This window comes from Sitophilus oryzae, unplaced genomic scaffold (genome assembly GCF_002938485.1).
Source record: "Sitophilus oryzae breed Bouriz unplaced genomic scaffold, Soryzae_2.0 scaffold_1396_pilon_pilon, whole genome shotgun sequence".
NCBI classification, from domain to species: domain Eukaryota; kingdom Metazoa; phylum Arthropoda; class Insecta; order Coleoptera; family Curculionidae; genus Sitophilus; species Sitophilus oryzae.
The window spans coordinates 11,764,381-11,790,755 of NW_022146055.1; the positions used below are offsets into that span (position 1 = coordinate 11,764,381).

Sequence of the window (26,375 nt, forward strand, 5' to 3'; positions counted from 1 at the left end):
CACCACATACGACACGGAGTATTGTGGCTAAACGATTAGATTTTTACAAATTGTAAGTTTTGGTTTCGATGAAGGACTATTAGAGCTATACAATTTAAAAATATTTTTACAAGCTACAGTGTCCCAAGCAAGTAAAAAATATTATAGTTGTATTTTTTTTAAATGGCCCTGTATATTATTCCATTTTTAGATTCTAGGATTGAAATAAAGGTAAATTTGATTAAGGTTTATCATACTTAAACCGTACCGTTTTTGAAATATTTTCAATTCTATGAAATTGCAGTAAAAACTTTAAGGCTTCTTTTCTCCAAGGGTATCAAAGTTTTTAGTATTAAATATTTACTGAAGGTTATTTATTGATAAAGCCCATTTGTATAAAAAAAAACTATTTATATCTTTGTAAAAGAGTATACCAATTAAATATAAAAAAATTAGTTACATACTTAATTGTTTTAAATAATAAATTATTTTAAATAAATGTGGATTTGGCTCAGAAATTAATATAATAATAAGTAATGAAAATGAACGTCTCTGTTGATATAAATAAGCATTCGTGTCAAAAAATTAAATAAAATTTATAAGGTGTTACTTTTTACTACACTGTCTAATACACGTACAAAATTCAGTTATTTAGTATTTGGAGCAATTATTATTAATCAACGTAAACAGTTAATTAATGTAGTTTGAATACAGGGATCATATTAATTGGTCATCTTTAACAAAAAATATTTAAACAGTTTTTTTCATAAAATAAGCGAACTATATCGACAATATTAGTATTGTACTCTTTGAAAATTTTTTAAATCTTTAAAAATAATCTAAAATGTCAATATTCCATGGGTATAGTGATAAATGAGGTCTAAATTCTAATAAAATGCATTTTCTACGGAAAACTTGAAGAGAGAGCTAAAAAATGGTATAATACAATTTGATAGACAATTAAATTGTGCATCTGATTCACGTAAAATATACAGAATGTTCCATTAAATTAAACAAGTTATTGTCGTTTAAAGCTATTAATTATTTAATATACATTTTTGAACACTCTGTATAAGGTAGTTAAATTTCTATTATTGCAACACCGATATCTGATCAACAAATAATCTTCAGTAAATATTTTGTACAAAAAACTTTGGTAACCTTGGAGAAATGAAGCCTTATAATTTTTACTGCAATTTCATAAAATTGAAAATATTCCAAAAACGGCAAGGTTTAAGTGTGATAAACCTTAATCAAATTTACCTTTATTTCAATCGTAGAATCTAAAAATAGAATAATATACAGGGTGTTCCATTTAAAAAAAATATAACTATAATATTTTTTACTTATTTGGGACACTCTGTATCTTGTAAAAATATTTTTAGTTTGTAGCTCTAATAGTCCTTCAACAAACCCAAAACTTGAAATTTGTAAAAATCTAATCGTTTAGCTACAATACTCCGTGTCGTATGTGGTGAACAACCCTGTATACAAAGAAGCCAAAACAAGGGTAATAAAATAACCCCAGAGTTCCCAACTGGCAAAAAAGCACTACAGGGAGACGAGATATCCCCCAAAAGCTATTTACAGCAACACTACTGGACTGGACCAACAAAGGATTAGAAATAGATGAAGAATATCTTAACCAGCTCGAGATCTCCTACTGCCAGAAATTAACAGAAGAATTAAGTTAGCATGGAATACTTATGGTACTTATTCAATCATATTCAAAACTAGAATGCCCCTTTATCTAAAAAAGAACAACCAGTCATGACCTATGCATGCGAAACCTGGACACGTAAAACGGACATTATAAGGAAACTACGGTCGCATAACGCTCAATGGAACTAAATGTGCTGAAAATAACCAAGAAAGACCGTAAAAAATAGAGTGGATACGACAAAAGACCCAAATAATAGGTCAAGACCCTCCAGTGGTAATGGACAGGACACCTGGCAAGAAGAACGGACAACAGATTGACCACAAAAATTACAGCATAGTACCCACGAGGAATTAAGAGACCTAGAAGAAGACCAAACCTGGGATGGGATCAGCTATTAGGAAATTAGCACGGATAACTTGAGCCCGTATAACTAATAATAGACAACAATGCACAAGGCTCCAACTTAGTGTTGGGAAAATCGGATGAATTCAATCCTCGAGGATCCCAATAATCGGATGATCATCCGAGGAATCCTCGGTCATAAAATTTTCTCTGTATAATATCTCGATCGAAAGCTGAATAATACTCCCCGCTGGGTGTGAGTGATTTTGCTTGCTGTTTTTAACACACTGTAGCCATGTAGTTGAATGACTTAAATAATATTGTAATAAAAATAAATACTAATTATTTTAAACACTTTTTTAATAATTTTTAATATGTTCTTGTATAATTTCATGTGTGAAATAAAATTTTCATAGGTTTTGCTTTAAATTGTGCTGATTTTGTTTCTTTAACTCCGACTTTGAGGCTAATCTGGCAACCTTTCAGCACACTTTCAGGCCAAATGAAACCAATGGCTTTTTAAAAAGGGCTCGTTATTTATTGTTTATTTGTCGGCGGTCGGTCATTGAGATAAAAAAATATATTTTGTTTTACTTTTTAATAGCGTATTTTCACCGAAAATAAACTGTAGAACCTAATAAATTGTAGTAGTATTGTGTTATTGTCATTATTGTGCATATTTTAAGTTTTTGTCCGACATAATATCCAGTTTTAAAATTGAATTTACCAACTGTATTGTTTGGGCACAGCTTAGCTAATAATCGAAAAAAAAATGTTAATGATGATTGTTTCGGATTTTCAATCTCTTTCTCTTGTGAACCCTCATAATAGAAAAATATTAACTAATAAAATTTTACTTAAGGCCAAGCTTAAGGCTTACAACGAGTCAGCTGTCGCTTTAAAAACACTTTGAAAAAAAAATGAAATAAAATATACAGAACTATTGTTATTGTTCTTGTTGGCAAATTCCGCAAATCATTCACTTTATATCTACGTTCCATCACACTAAATTTCGATTATACTTTCATCAGAATATAGTCTCCCAACGTACAACTACAAGCAAAGGTTTTTTTACAAGAAAACACGTAAATTGAAAACTAAAAATGCAAATAAAGCAAAATCTCCAAAGCCTTAACCCAAATAAACAACTGTGGTTTTGTCAAATGGAAGTCGAAAACTGATGCATTATGAATTTTCAAATGTTCCAATTCTGAATTATTACACAGAAAAAAACAACATTTTATTATTATATCAATGGTTAAAAAACTATAAATCTTAAAATATAAAGTATGGAGAAAATTTTTTTTATAATTTAAATAAATATTATAATTAATATATTCCATCTAAACATCTAAACAAAACAAAAATAAGTAATGTATTTCTGTTCAAAATTGGAGGTTACTACTCTGAAAACCGACTATTATTGCGAGCAAGTTAAACGGTTATCCTCTGTCCTCTATATTAATTCAGCACAAATCGTAAATCGCCTGTATCGTCGCGAGCAGCGAGGACGGTACGCTACACCCGATGTTAGTTGCGTGCCGAGTAATGCTCGGGGATCGATAAAAAAAGGTTTCAGCATAAATCGTAAATCGCCTGTATCGTCGCAAGCAGCGAGGACGGTACACCACATCCGATGTTAGTTGCGTGCCGAGTAATCCTCGAGGATCGACAAAAATACTCGAGACATACCGAGGATATGAACACTCGGATGACCGAGTATTTTTCACTCGAGTGATCCCATCACTACTCCAACTACAAAAAGAGTATATTATTTATTTTAGTCTTCTAAAATCTATTTATAACAACAGAAAAATACTCAATATAATAACGGGCTTTAAAAGTATCTTTACCGATTCATATTTAAAAGATATATGATAAAAAGCATCTATGGTGTAATATGTTCTTTGTTTTTTTTTAATTCATCCGGGATCTTAATCGCATTAGATTGTCCGCTGGCTTCGGAATAACTCTATAAATCGTAGAAATAGTAGAACTGAAAAAGTTTTTTTTTCTTCGTAAGTCGTAATTTTAGATAAAGTTCGAAACTAAATTTCTCTTCCAACCAATCTTTTAGTTAAAATTACCTGCTTGAGAAAAGTTTCAGATAAATAATCAATAACAACTTTTAAGAAACTCCTACAAACTTGAAACGATAACTGGATATTTTTAAAGAAAATTAATTATACAACAGACAAATATTAAACTTATTTCTTTAATGCACTAATTTAAAATTAGAAAGTGTTAAATATTTAAATAAAAAAATTACTTTTGAAAAATATAAATATTCTAGAATATATTTTAAGAATAAAATAACTTTTTAGAAATACAAATAACACCGGTGTTATAATTTAAAAAAAAATATACAGAACATCATTACCAATCTAAACGACATACTAGTATGTAGATATGTATATCAGCGAATACATTAACATATTTATTAAGTGTTTAAGTAATCTGAAGACAGTTAATATTCAGTTAATCTTTAAGACTTTGCTTCTGATGACGAGGTACGATATAACCCTTAATACATTAAGTAGTTTTTGTTGTTGACAGAATTTTTGGGTTTAAGAGCCTCTGTAAATTTTATCACTATAGATTTTTATTAAAAACACAGTTACAGTTAAAATTTTAGGTTTTATAGTGATGGTTATAATTCTAAAATATTCAGTTGAAGTAACTAAGTAATAAAAGTTGCGGTACTCCGGTTATGTAAGTAACATAGTTATCATATTATTTAATAATTTTGTTTTATTTGGTGTAATTTTAAATTGTTAATTAATTTTTTCGATTGCGTTTATCATAATCTGTTAAATATATGTTTATGACCTGTAGTAATGACAGAAAGAACCAGTATACAAACAATTCTCAGAGTTTTCCAAGTTTCCCTCGCTAAATATGTTAGAGAAGCGAGTTGTTCCTTGCCATGTATGTGAAACCCATAAAAAGTAAAGTAAATATTTCAGTTAACGTCTCCTTTTTGCTGCCAGGGCTAATCTGGACGGGGCCTACTTTGTTTACGCGTAATCCGAACCGCGGTCCTCGGCCATATCATGGTCAATGGCCTACCCACTTAGCAAGTGTCTAAATCTATCCGAATCTAATCCGATCTCATCCGGTCTCGAACCGGCGTGAATAAGCAGTGTGTGTTAATAGATTTTACACTTTTGCCTTTATTGGACAACGGCACGATACAGAGTTTCGAACCGGTCACCCGTCTATCCACTAGTATCGCCTTACGTCGCTTAACTTCGGTGTTCTAATGGGAACCGGTGTTTCGACGTAGCTGGGACATTTCCTTTGAAACCCATAAAACTACTAGTTTTTGCAACTAATGCAACAAATTTGTTCGCAAAAACTATAGTGATAGACCAGACTTGTATTACCGGTAGATATCTACCTATATAGAAGAAAACTAAACATTTAGATGATAGTTTTATCTTCTTCCAGTGGTTATAAATTTTTTTTTTTGAATGTTTAAAAGGTTCTGTTCGATATATTTTATTATAATATGTTCAAATGTCAAAATTAATATGATCAAAAGCAAAAATGAAATATGATAGTTCGACGAAACAAGTGCCGTTGACGCTTTTTGAGTTTATGTCTAAAGGTAAGTATTGTTATTGGTGTTAAATTTTACATTTAAATTTTGTTATTGTTTTTTTGTAATTTTATGATGAGTGGGTCACTTATGGAGGGGATTCAATGCTCTTAAACGTTTTATTCGTTCCAAATTCCAACTTGCACCAACGCGCTACCTACTGTATAAAAGAATAACTTTCACTAACAACTTTTAGTAAATGTTACTCTCTAAAAGTCTAAATCTACACTAGTAAATGTTACACTAGTAAAAGTCGATATTTTTTAAATACGACTTTTTAAATACCGTATGATCGAATAAAAACGGCGTCAGCGATGGCTATGAAATGAAGATCGCTGTCATTGTATATGTAAAATGTCATCGATCGTCATTTCCAAGCCAACTGGACGCTGTTTTTTTCGATCATACGGTACTTTCACTTTCAATTATTGACTTTCACTGTAACAGGAAAATATCTGACCAATGAAATAAAAAATAAAGTAGCAACCACTGAAAAATATATCTCGGTGACTTTTGAATATAGCACAAATTTGTTTTACCAACAATGACTACAACAAAACTGGCCAGCCATGCCATAAACGAATCTCGATTGGCTTAACATAAATAAAATTTAATTGATTAATAAATTCATTTAATAATAAAATAAAACCCTAGATTGGGAATACATAATGAAATTTGAATTAATTAGTATAATTTGATTATTTTCCCGATGCATTAAAATGATATTGAAAATATTATAAAACAAATAATAAGCAAAATCATATTTTTGTGTCCAAAATTAGCTACGCGTGTACTTTTATTGGCCCATTTGTCCAGGAAAAAACAAGCCTGAGTCTATCTATAAAATTCTATTATAATTTCAATATTTTCCCGATGCATTAAAATTATGTTTAAAATATTATAAAAATAATAATAATTAAAGGTTCACTCAGAACCTGGCAAGTGGAATAAATTAGTGGTATCAATTACACTTTATACTTGTTAGTTTACGATCATTCACAATGTCTAAAAACACAACTAAAATTAATAGAATATCCTAGAAACGGCTTTGTATCCAGTCAGTTGTATCCATAGAGAAAGCCAAATATTTAGCTTATAAAAAATAAACTTTTGATTCCTAACCACAATTTCTATTTAAGGATGATAATCAAAGGGCAACAGGACATTCCCCGCAAATTTTGAAGTATAATAATTAGTGGAAAAGGCAAAAGTTTGTTAAATTCTTCTACTAATTGAAAATTACTACCACTAATTTAGATGTTCTGAATACTTACTTTGAAATTAAAGGAACAAACTTATTACTATGCTAACTGAAACCACTAATTTATTCCACTCATTGCGAGGTTCTGAATGAAGCTTCAGAATGTTAAAATTAGTGGTGGACATTTTCAACTAGTAGAAAAAGTTATCAAACTTTTAACTTTTCCACTAATTATACTTCAAAATTGGTGAGGAATGTAATTTTCGCCTTTGATTGTATCATCCGTCAAGAGAAAATGTGGTTATAAATCAAAAGTGAATTGTTTTTATAAGCTAAATATTAGGCTTTCTCTATGGATACAACTGATTACCGCAAGCTGTTGCTAGGATATTCTGTTAATTTTAATTGTTTTTTTAGACATTTTTAATGATCGGAAACTAAAGCTTCATTCAGAACTTCGGAATTAGTGGAATAAATGAGTGGTTTCAATTAGCGTAGAAGTTTGTTCCCGTAATTTCAATGTAAGCATTCAGAACGTCAAAATTAGTGGTAGATATATTCAACTAGTAGAAAAAGTTATTACACTTTTAACTTTTCCACTAACTATACTTCAAAATTAGCAATGTCATTTTGGCTTTTGATTATCTTCCGTCAAGAGAAATTGTGATTAGAAATCAAAAGTTGATTGTTTTATCAGTTAAATATTAGGCTTTCTCTATGGATACAACTGACTAACGCAAGCTAGCTTTTAATATTCTATTAATTTTAATTGTGTTTTTTTTAATCATTGTGAATGATCGTAAACTAAAAAGTATAAAGTGTAATAATTGAAACCACTAATTTCTTCCATTAATTGCGAAGTTCTGAATGAACCTTAATAAGCATAAAGTGTAACTGAAACCAATAATTTAAAAGTTATTTTATTCTGTAAACTTTGCTAATTTATTCCACTAATTGCAGGGTAAATCACATTTCTCTGTCTAAAATTAACTACACAAGTGGTAAAAGACCGTAGAATGAGTAAAAGGGGGGTTAATCACTGCGACCTTAAAGATCTATTGCCCCTTCCTTGAGTCACCACACAATCTATAATCCATCATACCCTGTTGTAGAGGGGACAGGGTATTTCCCATCCTCCTCTGACAACAGTTCTTCGTCCGAGAGTACACACCCTTCCACGGTTGGAGTTTGGCCCTCTGTGTCGCCCTTCACAGTCGTGGAGCTAGCCACCGGATGAGGAACCAGTGAGGTGGAGGCTCGAGGATCTGTCTCCATTTTCTCCACCTCTTTAACTTGGTCTCTCCTTAGACCTCATACCGGTGTTGTCCCATATCTATAATAGAGGATATGTCCCTCTTTCTCTATTGCCTCCTTGGATTTGAGGTCAATTCCTATTGTGAGGACCTGACCATGACCCCCCTCCCTCGAGTTGATGACTCGCCAACTCGATGTCCTTACATTGAGGTTAGGTAGGTGGTGTCTTTCCCCTTGCTCCTCGGCAGAAAGATCGTTATGGCCGCCCATTTAGGGATGTTTTCTCCCTTCACTGCAACCAGTTTCTGCCCCTGCCAATTTTTAAGCGTAGGTGCGATTCCCACCAACCAATTCGCCGATTCTTGAGATACACAATTTATGAGGATCATGCCCACCCGAAAGTGTATCCCCGCAAAACGCAGCTGATCCACATTTTGTAGATCGTTATGTACTACTTCGTCCAGCATAGCCTCTTCTAGAGACGTTTGCTGGTCGGTGGTCAGAGCAACCTCTGGGAAATCCTTTGGCAGCTCCGCCATTTTAACTTGTCCAGCAATAGCGGCAAAGCTGGTGATACGTCCCTGCTTGCCTCCCGGTGTTGGACGGCTTTCCATCCTGGCTTTTTTCACTCCCTGCCGGAGTGAAAAAAAGAGGTGAGAGGTTCTCGATCCCTCTCCTGCCCTTTGATGGAGATGAGTCAGGGTGTTTCTTGGTTTCTTTACTCTCCCCTTTTCGGAAGAGCGTTTTCGCTTTCGCTTCCTCTGGAGCAAGTTCTTCGTGGAGCAGTCGGAGGTATCTCCGTGCTTCTGCTTCGCTAAGACCTACTCTCAGAGGATCGTCTAGCCCGCCTGGTTGACCCAGGCCGGGTAGACGAAACGGTAGCTTGTGTCGCTTATTGGGTCTAGAGGTCGGCTCCCGACCCTTGCTGGAGAAGGTGGTAGCTTGTGTGCCACTTGTGGAGGATGATCCCAAGCAAGTGTCAGCCGCCCCTCTTGTTCCTTTGGATTTGGTCCCTTGAAACTTTTATTTGTAATGTTCCCAGTGTCGCTAGGGGGCTTCCCCAGAGCTTCACCGGTGATGCTGTTAATGCTAGATCTCATAGTGTTCCCATGAGTCGCTAGGGATAGTCGATCCACTTCTACAGAGCCCCGCATTTAGAAGTAAGCGGTAAATACAATGGTGTGTCCCCTGATGCCCCATGGTTGAGACCAGTTATTTTATTCTGTAAACTTTGCTAATTTATTCCACTAATTGCGAGGTTCTGAATAAAGTTCTAAATCATATTTCTCTGTCTAAAATTAACTACACAGGTGGTAAAAGACCATAACAGATGACTACTTTTATTGACCAATTTGTCCCGGCAAAAACAGACGTCAGTCTATGTATGAAATTCTATCGATTTAGTTCATTTTTAGAAGGGCCCAATTCGCACACATTTTTCGCGATCGCCATGCGAAATCCCGCCGCGCCGCGCCGCCCGGGTCAATAGACAATTTCCTGTCGAAGTTCGACCTTTTCGGCTAATGGAAACTTTTTATACTGTCCCCGTGATTTATTAACGCCGCCATTAACGTTGAAACGGGAAGTAAATTAGGCGGATCGACATAATTTGTTAAAATTTGTATGGCGTTTTCATGCTGGATGGTATATGGTGGACGGGGTTTTGCAATTAATAATACCATACGATCGAAAAAAAAACGGCGTCAAAGACGGCTGGGGAATGACAATCCCATACTCTTATTTCGCGAGATTTTTAGAGAATACAAAATACAATACTATAGCTCAAGTTCATTTAATGGTGAGCATCACATCTTGTGAGCGTATCGCTGACAATGTTGGAATCAAGATCGGACGCATCATGTAGAACCGGCATAAGAGTTTAAAGAACGTGTTTACATTACAGGTGGGAATTCTAGTTCTTTGTGAGATACTAGTTCTTTAGTTCTAGTTCCTCCAGAGGATTAGTTCCTTGAACAAGATCTTTAGTTCACATTAGTTCCCGACTAACATTGACATCCCTGTTGTTTGCTCATTGGTTTCGTCATAGCTCAGAACCATTCAGCATGGTCTGTATAGTTTTTATGTCGTATATTAAAAACTAGGTAAGTTTTATTGAAGATAAAAACTGTTACGTTTTTCGTCGGTTCCGTGTGGATAGAAAGTCACAATTTATTTAAACACTATTTATTTAACACTAATGAACAAAAATAATAACGATAAAAGACTTATAGAACTATTTACAAACGATTTATAACTAAGAATTTATTTTGAATTTTAGCGCGTCAACTGTATATTTATAACTGCCCCCTGTAGGCCACGGCCGCCGGCTTTTATACCGGCAGGTAAAGAACTCTAGAATTGTCCATAGATCGTTAGGTGCGTAGAGAAGGTTTTCGAATTTTCTCGTATGTACTCGTCCATTCCAGTGGGACTCGATTCTTCTCGAACGAATGAATCATTGCGGTGTCTATGCGATGTTAAGGTCATCCGAGGGCGGGCCATATTGTGAGGTTAGGTCGAGTCCACACCGGCCCGCAACACTGCCCCCTTCTTAGGTACATGCTCGTCCCGAGATGTATACGGTGAATGAAGGTATTTGCAAAGCTGGCCCCTGGTACATTGCGAAGTCTGGTAGAAATAGCAGTCTACAGTTTTCTCTCCCGATCTCAGCTTTGGGTTGTAGCAGCAAACGAGGATCTCGATTCCCGTAAATCTGAACAAGACTTCAATCATGTTCCGGATTGTACGCCAACTCAAACCATCGAGTCCACACGCCAGCTTCGGAATGGCTAATCGTGCAATGTTGTTGTTTAGCAGGGCTTCTCTCAGTTCAATCAGGGTCTTCCATAGATTGAGATAAGTCGGCTTACTCGGGGACCATTCCTTGGTGACCAGGTAGAAGATGTGCCTTGCTTGACCATGTGCATTGTCGGTTAGCCTCAAGACGCTTCCAACCTCTGGATCCTGTCGGCGTAGTTCTCCGACACGCCCAAACTTCTCATTGAACGTCGCAGCGATTCCTCTGGACATCCGCAAATCTCGAGCCACACAATGAGCGAGCGAATAATCAGGAGGCACGGAAAAGAGGTCTCGTTGATCTTCTTTGGTTACACCATAGCGAGCCTTCTCACTGCTGTTGTATCGGGCCATGAAATCGTCAAAGGACATCTCCGAATCAGGGGGATCAAAGCTGCAGGTTCTCACGGTCCCAGCACGATCTTCTATTTCGCCTTGGTAGGGGCTCAAACGGTTGAAATGGACTACCCTCGGTTTTCCTTTTGGCAATTTTCTGATACGGTATACGACGTCATTAATTCTATCCATGACTTCGTATGGCCCTTCCCACGAGGATTGTAGCTTCGGAGATAACCCACGACGTCTCTGCGGGTTATATAGCCACACCAACTTCCCTGGTTGGTATCCTCCATGCTCAGCTTGAATGTCGTAGTGTTCCTTCATTCGGTCACTAGCACTTTGAATATTTAGGCGGACTCTCTGATGAATGTCGTCCATCCTTTGACGTAGTGTGTGGACATAATCTTCTCCGGCGACTTCTTCTCCCGGTCGGCAACCAAATTTCAGATCACAGGGTAGGCGCACTTCCCGTCCCATAACGATGCTGGCTGGAGTTTGCCCTGTAGATTCTTGGACGGATGAACGGTAGGCCAACAGGAACAGGTGAAGAAATTTGTCCCAGTCTCTTTGGTGGTCAGAGACTACTTTGGCCAGATAACGGTTGATAGTTCTGTTCATGCGTTCAACCATCCCATCGGATTGTGGATGTAGAGCAGTCGTCCTGGTCTTGCGGATGTTCAGGACTTCACAGACGCCTTGGAACAGATTGGACTCAAAGTTTCTTCCCTGATCTGAATGAAGCTCCATGGGAACACCAAACCTGCAGATCCATTCTTTAACAAGGGCATCAGCAATCGTGGACGCTTCTTGATTTGGCAACGCGTAGGCCTCGACCCATTTGCTGAAGTAATCCATTACTACCACAATGTATTTGTTGCCATCGTTCGTCTCCGGGAAAGGACCAGCCACGTCGATCGCTATTCGTTCGAAGGGACTACCAACATTGTACTGGCGCATAGGGGCTTTACCACGCTTTTGTGGCCCATTAATGGCTGCGCAAATGTCACATTTCTTACACCAGGCCCTCACATCTTCTTTGCAGTTCACCCAGTAGAACCGTTCACGCAGCTTGCCAAGTGTCTTGGTAACACCAAGATGTCTCCGCTGGTTCCATTGTGAACTTCCTCCAAGACTTCTGGGACCCTCTTCTTTGGAATGACGATCTGCCTTCTCTCTTCTTGTCCCTCCGGTCTCTCGATCACACGGCGAAGTAGTCCGTTATCTATTACCAAGGAATTCCACTGGGCCCAGTACGACTTTACGTTCGGCGAATATCTGCAAACTTCTTCCCACGTTGGTCTTTGGCCTGTGTTTTCCAGTTAATTACTAAACCTAATTCTGGGTCACTGGTTTGGTCATTTGCAAGATCTTCGGGTTGCCAACTATCATTAACCACAGTTGTTCTTAGGAGTTTCACTTCTTTCTCTTCAGCTCGGGAACAATGCTTACAGTCCTTAGCGCAAGGTCTTCTGGAAAGTGCGTCGGCATTCCGATGGATTGCCCCAGCTCGATGTTCTGTGTCGAAGTCAAATTCTTGTAATCGTTCAATCCATCTAGCTACCTGCCCTTCAGGATTCTTAAATTGCAACAGCCATTTCAAAGCAGCATGGTCTGTTCTTAACAAGAACTTTCTTCCATAGAGATACTTGTAGAAGTGTTCCACTGCTTTAACTACTGCTAGTAATTCTCGTCTGGTTACACAGTAGTTCCTTTCCGGTTTTGACAAGGTCTTACTAAAATAACCAATGACTTTTTCTTGACCATCCTGGATCTGAGACAGAACAGCGCCTAACGCAACATTGCTAGCGTCGGTATCAATATAAAGTTTCCGTTGCCAAGAGGGTAGCTAAGTATGGGCGCACTAGTCAGGGCCTTCTTCAATTTTCGGAATGCCTCGTCAGAATCTGAGTCCCAAGAGAAACGCCTCTCGCCTTCGGTAAGTCTGGTCAATGGTTTTGCGATGGTGGCAAAACCCTGTACATAGCGGCGATAGTATGTGCATAGTCCCAAAAAGCTTCGTAGTTCATGTTTATCTTTAGGTATCGGCCACTCTTCCACTGTCTTGGTCTTCTGTGGATCTACCGCAACTCCTTGGGAGGAGACTACATGGCCCAAGTAGTGTACCTTTTCTTGACACAGATGACATTTCTTGGGGCTAAGTTTCAAACCAGAGCTCCCTAGTCGCTTGAAAACTTCTTCCAAATTCTTCAGATGATCGTCAAAGGATTTCCCAACCACTATGATGTCATCCAGGTACACTAAACAGGTAGTCCAGGATAGTCCCTTTAACACAGACTCCATTAGTCTCTCAAAGGTAGCTGGCGCGTTGCACAATCCAAAAGGCATGACGGTAAATTGCCACAGTCCGGAGCCCACCGAGAACGCTGTCTTCTCTCTGTCTTTCGGCGCCATGTCGACTTGCCAATATCCACTCTTCAGATCTAACGTAGAGAATATCGTTGACCCCGCCAGCCTGTCTAGAGTATCGTCTATCCTCGGCAGGGGATAGCTATCCTTCTTGGTAACATTATTAAGTTGCCGATAATCAACACAGAACCTGGTGGTACCGTCTTTCTTCTTTACTAGTACTACCGGCGATGTCCACGGGCTGTTAGATGGTTCGATGACACCCTCTTCTTTCATTTCTCGAAGGATTTTGTCAGCTTCTTCACGTTTGGCGAGCGGCAGTCTACTCGGATTTTGTTTGATTGGTCGTGCATCTCCGGTGTCAATTTTATGTTGTACTAAATTGGTACGACCTCTATGTCCTGCTTCTCCTTTATCAAACACATCTTGATACTTGATTATCAGGTTTCTCAATTTTCTACTATCTTCGGGAAATAATCCCTTAACGTTTACTAACTCCTTAACCATTTTGTCCGGAATTTTTGAAATCGAAACTTTGGAGGCTTCCACGCTTCGAATGACTGAGGAGGCCGAACAACAGTACCCTAACAGGGTTCCCTTCTTCAAGGATACAGAATGATAATTCGTGTTCATTACTCTTACCGGTACAGACTTCTTCGCTCGTAGCAGGGGTTTTCCAACAGCGACCCCTCGTCCTATTTCGCTGTCATGGTTCCTTGGCTCCAACAGAATAATACTCCCATTATTCGTTTTACCTTCCAGGCGACCATCCAAAAATATCTCACAGCGCTCAGGGATCGAAACATCTTCTGCTACTACCACGCGAAGCGTCTCCTCACATTTTCGATGTAGAACCACTTCTTCTTCATTTATTTTCAAAATTTCTTGTTTGAGGTTTAGTTCAAAACCTCTAGTGGTCACGATGTCCATTCCGAGAATAAGTTCATCTTCGATGTCTGCTACTAACACTCGATGATTAAAACAGGTGCTTCCGATAACAAAATTAAGATCTACCTCTCCATGGATGAGAGCGCAGCTTCCTGTAGCTGTACGTAGTCGCCATTGTGTTGTTTTAATCCTTTTTGATGTTTTAAGGATATCCGGCCTGATGATCGTTTTGGTCGCACCCGTATCCAACAGCATGGTCCGTAACTCTCCATCCACGAAACTAGCCACAAAAATGCTGTTGAACTTGTGTTGTAGCGATGCGACTTGAACAGTTTTCGTTGGAACCTGTTGGGTACTGCTCCATATGTGTCCCTTTGATTCGACACTTGGCGAAACCGAGTCCACGTCTTTTTCTTGACAGTGACTTCTTACGTGTCCTGCCTGGCCGCAATTCCAGCAACAAGTCGGTCCTTTCTTGCCCATGTACTCCTCCATGACTTTCCGTACAATGCTTTCCACGGATTTGTCGGAACATTGGTTGACCGCCCGTACTCTCACTAGAGACCGAGAACTGTTTCGCGGCCTCAAATTCTAGGGCACGTGCTAAAGCATCCACCAAGCGCGTTGGGTGGGCTAGAAGAAGCGCTTGCCTTGTCTCCCTGTCACGTAAGCCATCGGAGAATGTCTGTACTGCCAACCGCTCCATAACATTCTCGGGCGTAGCAGGATACGCAAGGCGAACCAGGCGGGCTACGTCGGCTTCAAACTCCTGCAGAGACTCATTTGACTTTTGAATGCGATTTTTTAGCTGTGAATGATAGACATGTTCCAAATGAGCTTGGCCGTACCTCATTTCTAAATGTCGTACCAATTGCTGATAATCTCCCTGTTCCGATGGTGACAGTGTCTGCAGGATATCAGTCGCATCTCCTCGCAGTCAACAGTCAAAGCGGTAGCCTTTTCAGCGATTGTCCATCCGTTCGCTCTCGCAGCGGCCTCAAACTGGCAAAAATAATTGGCCCAAGCGGTTTTTCCGTCAAACTGTGGAGGCTTAATAACTGACTTTGAGATATACTTATTTTCGACTAGTTTCGGTGCCTCCGATGTTTCTTGACATTTTGGTGAATTGGCCTTTTCTATTTCTTGTTTTAAAATTTCGATTTTTCTATTTACATCTTCCTCAATCTCTGTTATTTTATCTTGTGTATCTATTATCTTTTCTTCTAATTCCTGTATTTTATTATTAAAGCTGGCCTGTATATCTTTAGAATTTTCTGCGATCTTATCTTCTAAAATATTAATTAAATCCTGGGAATTTTTCATCATTTTATCACTGATTTTATCTTCTAAATTATTCAAATTGCCGTTTAAATTGTCTTGCAATTCTCGGGAATTTTCTGTAATTTTGTCATTCAAACTGTCTTCTAATTTTTGAGAGTTTTCCGTCATTTTATCTTCTAATTTTTGTAGGCACGAGTCAAGGTCACCTTCGAACTCAAAGCAAAATGTGTCCGGATCCTCGCCTTCCTCCCTCAAAACGTCTCTCAGTCTGGTTTGCAAAATACTTTTCTTTCCATCTGTCTCGCACTCTCTCTCTTCCAATATGGATTTCAGTTCGGACACTTTCAAGTCTTTCAACAATTTCTTCGGAGCCATTGTTAGTCTTTTTATTTTTCTTATCACACACGCCACACCTGACACCAATTGTTACGTTTTTCGTCGGTTCCGTGTGGATAGAAAGTCACAATTTATTTAAACACTATTTATTTAACACTAATGAACAAAAATAATAACGATAAAAGACTTATAGAACTGTTTACAAACGATTTATAACTAAGAATTTATTTTGAATTTTAGCGCGTCAACTGTATATTTATAACTGCCCCCTGTAGGCCACGGCCGCCGGCTTTTATACCGGCAGGTAAAGAACTCTAGAATTGTCCATAGATCGTTAGGTGCGTAGAGAAGGTTTTCGAATTTTCTCGTATGTACTCGTCCATTCCAGTGGGACTCGATTCTTCTCGAACGAATGAATCATTGCGGTGTCTATGCGATGTTAAGGTCATCCGAGGGCGGGCCATATTGTGAGGTTAGGTCGAGTCCACACCGGCCCGCAACAAAACAAAAAATTAAAAATAAACTCAAATCAGAGTTTAAAAACTATATAACAAATCAATTGGAGCAAATAATAAAATATTTAATACTAACACATATATAGGTGAAGCTAAATGATAAATAGAAGGTAAAGTTTTCTCTTGAATAAAATTACAATACGCCACTTCAAGCTCTTTATTTTTGTCTAAAAAGTCAGATATCAACTTTGTTTTATAAGATATTTCTGAATTTGAAGGACCTAAAGCAAAACATTGCCATAAAATATTCAAAGAAAAAACTAAAAAGTAAAAACAGTATCCACGACAATTTTCGGTAGTAATTACGCCGGCCGCGGCTATAGACACGGCGCGGCGGGTCCGTGAAACTGCGGACCGAATAGGTTCCCCTGAACTAGTCTTTTAATTATTTCTTTTCGGTCCGGGACTGATAACATACTGCTGACCCTCGTTCGCGCTGGCCGATCCGTCCGTGAACTAGTCTTTTATATAGTTCCTCTCGATCCTTTCGGTCCGAGACCGATAACATATATGGCTGTCACTCCCCACTACCGCCTACCATCGAGCTACGATCGCGCTGGCCGATCCGTCGCCGTCGCATGTTATAATATCTCGGTCGCAGTCTCGGTTCTCGGAATAGGTCCTGAAGAACTAGTCTTTTAAGAAACAGAGAATTAGTTTATTTCGTTTCGGGGTCGGAATAGTTCGTTGGAACTAGTTCGTTCACGAACTACAAATCTCTAGTTTACATCATACTCAATCGATATTCGAGCATGTTCGCATTTGAGAAAATCGTATACGCCCTCTGAGAACAAAGTGTTTGTGAAAAAGTTTACTTTCGTAAACAACGATCTTACTTAACAGCAAAATCGTGGTTTTGATATATTATGTATGTTTTTGTCTCGAGCGTATACGATTCCAGTTCGAAATTTTCTAGACTTTATAATACGATGTCCAGACCTCAAAAACATCGATCTATAGCTTTCTGATCCATAGTGATCCGATCTGACAGCCCTTTGAATACAAAGATTAAGGAAGGAGCATACCAAAAATTTTAGGTCCACCGCGATGGGACTGAAACATGGCCGACTTAAATTCCGGTTTATCAATGCCGTTCTAATTTTATTTAAAAAATGTAAAACTATGATGTAGGGTAGACGTGGGGTAGACTCAAATTTTACGTTGTGAATAAATGTTGGTAGTTATTAAAATTGTTATAAAAATATAAAATTCTAATAAAAATAGATAAGTTATAATAAATATTTATTAACACAAACATCCGCTACGCTACTGAAGCAGGTAAGTCAAATTGACGTATCTAAATCTTTGACACCTAATCTTTGACAAGTAGTAAAAAAAGCAAAAATGCAAGAAACAATATACAGGGTGTCCCAGAAATAAGTACAAATATTTTAAGGGGTGCTAGATCTCGACAAAAGAAACATATTTTCTCTTTGTCGTTTTTGAAATAAGTCCAAAATAACGGAGTTATTGTACTTTGAAAATTTCCAAAAAAAAATGATTTTTTGCTGAAATTTTGAGAACCACTGGATCTTTTCTGGATTTTCTTTCTTGTAAATTTAATATAATACCTATGTTGCCATATTATCAAAAAGCTATTTTTGTAACTAAAAACTAAAAAAAAATCCAATTTTTTTTTCAAATTTTCAATTTTTTTTTTTCGCGAAAAAAAACCTAATAGGCGTGTTTCTGGGGTTGAACTATACTACCAGATAAAATATTTGCACTTATTTCTGGGACACCCTGTATAATTAGATAATTTAAGCGAATTTCATAAATGATCCGTTTACTACATGTATGTACAGTACATCTGCTGGATCTGTGTCTATGAAAGGAATGCGGGCAAAAAACATTTAAATAAACAGCAATATATTTTATACGTCGATTTGACGAGTGCGTCACCGCAAATCGCTCCGCCCACTCACTTTATTGGCTACTTGCAACTTTGTCGAATTTTTATTGATGGGACGCGTCGTCTAATTTTTTACGAAAAACATCGAGAAAATATCGTTTCCCCTCTCACGGATACCCCGGAGCTACAGAACGGACAGACGTACTGTATATTATATAGTCACTTACTAGCGAAAAGCTGTTCCATTATTTCACTCGATTTTTAACCGAGATCTACCGCACGCTACACAACCAACTATTTTAGACTCTTTTTCGATAAATCGCAATAGTGTCATTGTTAATTTAAGTTCTGCCACAATTTCCATCTAGATTTACTACCTTTATACTACAAAGTAGTAGAATAAATAATAAATATACATAAAATAAGCTCCGTAAAGACTGACAAAATTTCAAATCAAATTCAAATGTGTCAAATGAATCGTCAAATAGAACTGTCAATGACCCCCACCCTAGAATCCTTTTTCCGCCCACCATGCATGGATAGCATTATGATCCTTCCTCAATCTTTTTACTCAAAGTGACAGCCTTAGCATCAACTATGACATCTCTTAAAAAATATCACAAGCATATAAACACTCACCTCACGCTTTGTTTTCCGTTACATCCGACCGCAGCAATGTCAAACTTGTAGTTCTTCCTCTTCTCGCAGTTGAGGCTGCGACGCGCTCTCAATTCCGCGCGGCCGTCCTCTCGCAATTCGATTTCGAAGGGGGCCTCGCCGTGGTGCTTGTTCACTATCCGGAAGCGACATACCTCGGCCCCGGTGGCCCTGATCGGCGGGGTGACTTCCACCACCGTTTCGTTCTCTTTTACGATGCCATGGTAACCGTTCTCCAGGTTATCAATGTCGAGGCGAGGAGCGTCATCTAAAAAGAAGTTAAACATGTAAAGTTTGCAGGCAAAGTAAAATATAATGTTATTCGTTGTTGAGCAGGAATAAATTAGAGATGAGTTGGTCCGGATGGATATGAATCAACGGACCTCTCTCCGGTACCGGTACCTACTGTTTCCAACTTTCAAAATAAAAAAATAAAAGACGAGAGGGTAAAAAAGAAACACAGTCGAAGCATTTTTTGAAACTTTGCCCAAATGTCTAGAATTTACCAAAAAGTTATGTAAACGTTATGGGATTGATGGTCTTTCTTACTTTTTAAAAATAGTTAAACTCAAAAATTGGTAAAATAAAGCAAACCATTTTCAACAAAACTTTTTTTTCAAAACATAAGCTAACGGTAAGTAAACATAAAATAGTTAAATATGTTTATCGCTTACACAAATATTTCTTGTATGTACATAAATATTTCTTCATTTTCTTTTCTGAAAAAAAAAGCATTGTGGCGATAGACGAATATTTTTTAGATTTTGATTTTGGCATGTAAAAAAGTTTTCAATACGTGAGAGAAAAGAGGACAGTGTGATCAAAAAGAGGACTGTCCTCTGGAACAGAGGACTGTTGGCAACCTTAACCTACTGATGAATGTAGAACCTAGATGGGTAGATGCGGCATTTTAAAAATGTTGAGTACGAAGCTACATCAAGTGTCATGGACCTACATCCAGGCTCCAGTTCTGCCGGATCTATATCATTCTAACCTTATATTTTAATTTAACTAAATTTTATTTGGCTTGAAGTAATCCGCGCTCAAAAGTTTTGTAGTCCGTTAGGGAAATCTGATATATTTGCGTTTTGCCAAAACCTTATCATCTGATTATAACTGTTCTAGTTATTTGGTAGAAGTACCTTCAAGTTAAGTCTATGACTAAATTAAAACTTAAAAAAGTCATCACTACATACATTAAGTTATTTTAACAAATGTTAGAAAAATCCGCCATTGTTTTAAGTACAAAAAAATAATCTTTTTAAAACTGAATTACAAGCTGTTCTGTCTAAAGTGGGTCTCAAAATGAACTTAGCAAAAACTAAATTAATGTACAACGAACCAGTGGACAGAAAAGACATTCTAATGAATAACACAGAATTGAAAATAGTAGAAGAATACATATATTTGGGAAAACTAATACACAGCTCGGAATCTTTACTACCAGAAATCAACAAAAGAATTAAGTTCACATGGAGTACTTATGGAAGAAACTCAATCATATTCAAATCTAGAATGTCATTTTACCTAAAGAAGAAAACGTTCGACCAATGTATAAAGAAGAGACTGGATAAGTAAAAGGCCCAGGTAATAGGCAGGACACCTGGCAAGAAGAGCGGACAACAGATGGACTACAAAAATTACAGCAGTGTACCCACAAGGAATTAAGAGACCTAGAAGAAGATCGAACCTAAGATGGGACCATGATATTAGAAAACTGGCAGTGATAACTTGGGTCCGCATAGTCAGCAATAGACAACAATGGGCCCAACTACAAAGAGAGGATCTAAATATGTAAAGGAGGCTATACTATAATTGGAAATGGTTGAATAAGGCAAAAATAACAGGCTTTAGAAAAAAAGGATGTGAATATCTACAACTTTTATCCGAAGACTTTTTGTCTAAAATATGGAATTAGGAAGCATTTTTAAAATAAAAACTATTTCAAAACTTCTAAAGACGCATATGTTTGTCGTCACAAAACTGCAATTACTGTAGTCCAGTACTTTCCAAGATACCTATAGAGAACATCGTGGAAAACTCACCTAGTATAATTAAAAAATATTTCTACGTGATATTATAAAATAAGCTGACCTAAAAGCGTATATTTCTAAGCTGAAAAAATCTCTTATAACGCATAATGTAACCTGTATCCTTTAAATAGACCGTTTTCCATTAAGCGTCACATCTTTCTTTACCACAAATTAAAACATATAACAACAAAAAAGCTTTTATTCCATTAATATTTTATATACATGCTTTAAAACACGTAAACGCGTAACAGCTTTTGCATGTACAAGTAAAGAGCAAAAATGTAAAAACTATTTGCCGTTTTTAGTCTCATTCAAATTCAGCTTGGTAAAAATAGTTAAAATATAAAACATAAAATAATGATAAATCCATAAAATAAAGCTTTTCTTAATAAATTAAGCACATTTCTTATAAAAAAATCCACTTATTGTAACAGTGTTAGTCGAATACTACATTAATTCATAATACTGCTAGTTATGATTCACCTTTTATAATTTTTGTTCTAGGTATAAATATAACCATGCACCTTTAATATAAAAAAAACATATTTAATGATACTCGAGGGCGAATTTCCTTATCTCTATAACTCGAATATTTCTATAAATCAAACTGAAATAAGGCAACAAAGCTTAACTCAAACTTTTAGAAGAATGTTCTACAGTAGGTATTTAACCGGGTCCCAATGACGAGTTGCGGCAGATAAAAACTTGATAGTCCCTTTGTTTTGATTTTTAACTACTGCAGTAAAAGTGGTGAGATTTACAGTTGAGAATTAGAAACTTTGGTTAAAAACCACAATACATCAAAACACGTGTTTCTGTAACCATGTTGATATCATAAGCAGATGATTAAAACTAGACTAGACTCTTAGTTTTAATTATCTGCTATGATGCTAACATGGAAACGCGCATCTAGTGTTAAAATTAAATGTTTTTGGGTGTATTGTGGTGAATTAGTGATTTTATCTTGCTGATGAGATTTGACGACGATTTTTAATGCCGTGTAATTAAAGAAAGATTAAAATATCAAACCTACATATTAAATGTATACTCTGTTATGTTTGTAGTGTTTTTGTTCCCAATAAACCTTTAATTTGGCATCTTTTTCTGTAATTCGTTTTTTTTCGACCTTGCAAAAGCATAGAAGATACATGATATAAATAAACTGTAAAGCTAATACGTTAAAAATGGCATAAATCAACAGCCAATACGAAATATGCCTAATTAACTTTGAACAACCGAAAACCAAAATCAAATTGAAATTAAGTGAAATTCTCAAGAATATTAAATAAAACAATTTTAATTTCTGGATTTTATAAACATCAGTATGTGGCAAGAAACTATTTCTACAAATATTTACATACATAGAAGAGAAAAACTATTTTCGAATGGAAATCTAATAAGAGTACCTCAAAATGAAAAATATGTAACAATGGAAGCGGAATGCCGAGCTTGATTCAAGGCATTTGCGGAATTCCCACTCGTAGTTCCAGCCGCATCCAGCCAAGCACGTACTCGACGTGACGTGACAAAACGTCTAAATGCTGCTACCACTTTAATTACCGAACGCCATTTTATAGATGATTGGCATTATGAACATTACATTTGAGGATAACCGAACCAGCCGAAATGTCCGCAATACAAATAGACACTTATTCAGCAGAAAACAAATAGAACTAAGTTTCTTTCGTAATTCCTGTAATAAACGAACAGTTTTTAACTTGCATTTTAAGGCAAACACGGTTAACAAGACGGTTAACAGTTTAAAAATTAAAGTGGTTTGGTGTATATGTAAACTAGTGTTATTTTCTTGTAAGACGATATCCAAACCGTGGCTGGATACAAGGTTGTGGACCAGTTCAATTTAGAGATGGGTTGTTATTTATCGATCTGTTATGTTATAACACTTATTTAGAAATGAAATAACGTAACCGTTACTACTTCTAAAAAAATAACAGATATAAAATCGCAACCAAACCAAACCAAACGACACGTAGAGATCGACCGTTCGTGATACGAAATCGGCTCTCTGCAGCACCACGAAACTTTATGGGGCTCGAAGCAATTCCAAATAATAACTAGTATGAAAAATCGCAGTTATTTCGACAACCACCGATAACTGGCGGCGTTCGAGATACAGCACAGTGGAGTAGTAACGGCGTTTTTTCGGTACCGGTGGGCCACGGCAAACGCTGCTGCATCGGTCGATGGTTGATGTTTGGTCTCGCAACAGGTTAAAAAATAACGTATATAAAAAATAAGCAGTTATTTACAACGCACGACAGTCGAGATAAGCGGAATCGGGAAATAATAGCTTTTGCGCTTGTGTCAGTCGATCGCGGTGTATTAGGTACGTTATGCTCGAAACAGCATAAAAAAATAACTGTTATAAATAAGCTGTAGTAGTAACGATATACCGGATTGAGATAGAAATTAGCAGCTTTGTTTGTATTGGTGCAATAGCGAATGATGCTTTTTCCGAGGCAGGTTTGAAATGTGGTTCACAATAACTGTGCGGGTCGGGGTGATTGACATTTTTTGCTATAAGATTTTATGACGTTTTAATTCTTGGACACTGCATTAAATGTGTTTATTTGAATAATTATTAGAGAAATAGTAGAAAAAAAGTTAATTTTTAATTTTTAATATGTACCTGTATTTGCAAAAAAAATAACTAAAAGCGTTGAATGAAGAAATGAGAAGAGGCCCAATCTTATTGGCGATTTCATGGCACAAAACCTGTCCGAGATGTAGCTAGCGTTACCGTCAGCTCTTCCGAGAATTCCGAGATTTAGTTTTTTTAGTTTAGTTTACAGCGCATCATAGAGAATACTGTACCAAAGTTTACTGTACCGTAGCAAACCGTAGTTCTGCTTTCAGTCGACAGGGTGAGTGCTTGCCGGGGACAGTTTTGCCAGAACAACTGATTAATCCGTAGATTTACGAATTTTGCGTACAGTACATTAATAATACATATTTTCTATCAATAAAAAAATGTAATATAATATTCTATGATTAAGCAAAGAGCAGCAGGAAATGAAGATCGCTGTTATTTCATATATAAAATATTATGGTAAATGTCAATAATCGTCATTTCCAAGCCAACTAAACGACTTTTTTCGATCATACGACATATTCAGTACCTATAAGAGTTTTTATTTTTTTTATTCTCTTTTTTTAATGTTTAACACGAATAAATTCTCAATACATGAACGCAGACTTTTCATCCAAAATATTTTCGTCAAACGAATTACAGATATTACACATTTTAATATGGCAACACTGTCGCTTCCAGATCCACACCGTCTTCGATATGCCTTCGCTGGCCGAATTAGAGAAAATGAGTGTTTTACGCGTTGACCGCAGAACGATTGGTGCCTCCACCGTACAGCACTTGAGACGTAATTTAATCAGCCTTGTCATGAATTTGCCCATCAGGTTGCGTATCTTTCCAATTCTTTCCAAAAAATCCTTTATGGGTATTTCGCCACTGCACTGCAAGAAAAATTTACAAAATAAAATAGTTATTTTTTGTAAACACTTCTGCGTTAAACCTAAACGGACACTGCTTGTCAGAAGTTAGGTTTACAGTAATAAAAATTTGCCTAACAAAGAAAAAAATGCTCAATGTTTCGGAAAGTTTATCTCTTTCCCTCTTCGGAAGCAAAAAATACAAAGAATAAAAAAATACATAAAATAAAGAAAAAAAACTTATTTAAAATATTTAAATTCAACTATTCGAGAAGTCTTTACTTTTTTTAAAACAGATACGTCTACAAGAAACCGTTGACGTTCTTTCTTCATAGGTATACACATTTTTTCCAATTCATGTATAGTGGAGTGCCCAGATACTTTTACCTCGGAATTCAATTACTGTGAATGTATTAATGTGAAACCTTCTGTATTGTGTTTTATAGATAAAATACTAAAATGTTTACCCATTTTTTTTTCGTTGCTTTTAATGTTTTATTTTAGTAATTTTAGTAAATTCTTAATTATTTCCTTCTTAATATTTTGTTTTTTTTTAATTTTTTTCTAAGTAAATTTATTGAAATAAATAAATCTAATGCATATTATGCACCTATTCTGCTTATATTCTAATCATTGAAATTTTGATTGAAATCGAGTTATACAGGGTGGCGCGTCATATGCGACGCGGTTTTTGCAAAGAGAAAAAAAGTTTGTATTGAAGTGAAATTTTCTGAGTTCTATTGAGTTCTACAGGGTGTCCCCAAAAAAAGTTACACATCAAAGTTATGTTTTTTGTAATGGAACACCCTATATATTAATTGATTTTTGGATTCTAGTAAAAAAATAAAGGCTTGTTTCATTAGAAAATTATATGACTAAAATGTATAGTTTTTGAAATGCATTCACAGGCACGAAAAATGGGCATCTTAAAACTTTGATGTATTTTAAAGGTTAATATATTTTATTTTAATGGGCCGATTTTCATGATTTTTTAAGCAGTGTGTTGCCAAATTATTTGACTTCTTAGTATCTTTTTCTAAATTAAAAATGAAACTCCCCATCTGTTAATTATACGAGGGAAAACAAAATGTTGATATTTTTGATGAAAGTTTTAAACACCCTGTGAAATACGTTAAAATAGCAAGAAATTTAAAAATTATTTTATCATCTAGATACTTCCTTTCTCGATGGTTTATTTTTTTGGTTCATCTCATTAGCTTTATTTTTGTTGGAAATATTCGGTTTTAAAGAAGGCACTAACATTTTTCGTAATTTTTACATTAAGACCATGCCTTTGCTTTTGGGCCTAGTCAACACATCTAGTAAGTTCTGGTCCCGAAACAGGCCTTCTTGACATAAGATTTGCTTCATTTAATCTTCTTCTTGTAGTCCGTTAGTTAATATGTACGGTTCTTAAGTGCAATTCATTATCAATTTGAAAAGCTGGCAAACGGCGGTTTCTTAGCGATAAACTTACAATAAGTCGATCGTCTCGATTAGAAGTTCTCATACGAAGGTTCCCGGACGTCCAGATTGATGTCCTCATGGACGTGGTCATAATTCCAAAACCCCTTAGTATACTCTATGATTTTAAGGTGTTTTTGGAACCAGAATTTTACAGCAAAATTCACTAAACTCGAATAAATAAATGATATATATTTGACTCACACTGTATATCTATAAAAATATTTTTGAAATGTGAACTACCATTAAACATATATTTTGTAAAAGGTTTGAAGTGAAAATCTCAAATAGGAATCCTGATACAGAGATTTTCCGGAAAAACGGAGTCATCTTGTATGT

General features: G+C 36.4%; 1 protein-coding gene across 2 annotated transcripts in view; it reads right to left on the bottom strand.

The window, feature by feature from the left end:
- LOC115876050 (calsyntenin-1) overlaps positions 1-26,375 on the bottom strand; it is a 495,751-nt gene that overhangs the window by 302,358 nt on the left and 167,018 nt on the right. For both annotated transcript variants that reach the window (XM_030891724.1, XM_030891725.1), the window contains exon 2: positions 19,054-19,339. In XM_030891724.1, coding sequence (XP_030747584.1) covers positions 19,054-19,339 — 286 coding nt within the window. The remainder of the gene's footprint in view (positions 1-19,053; positions 19,340-26,375) is intronic.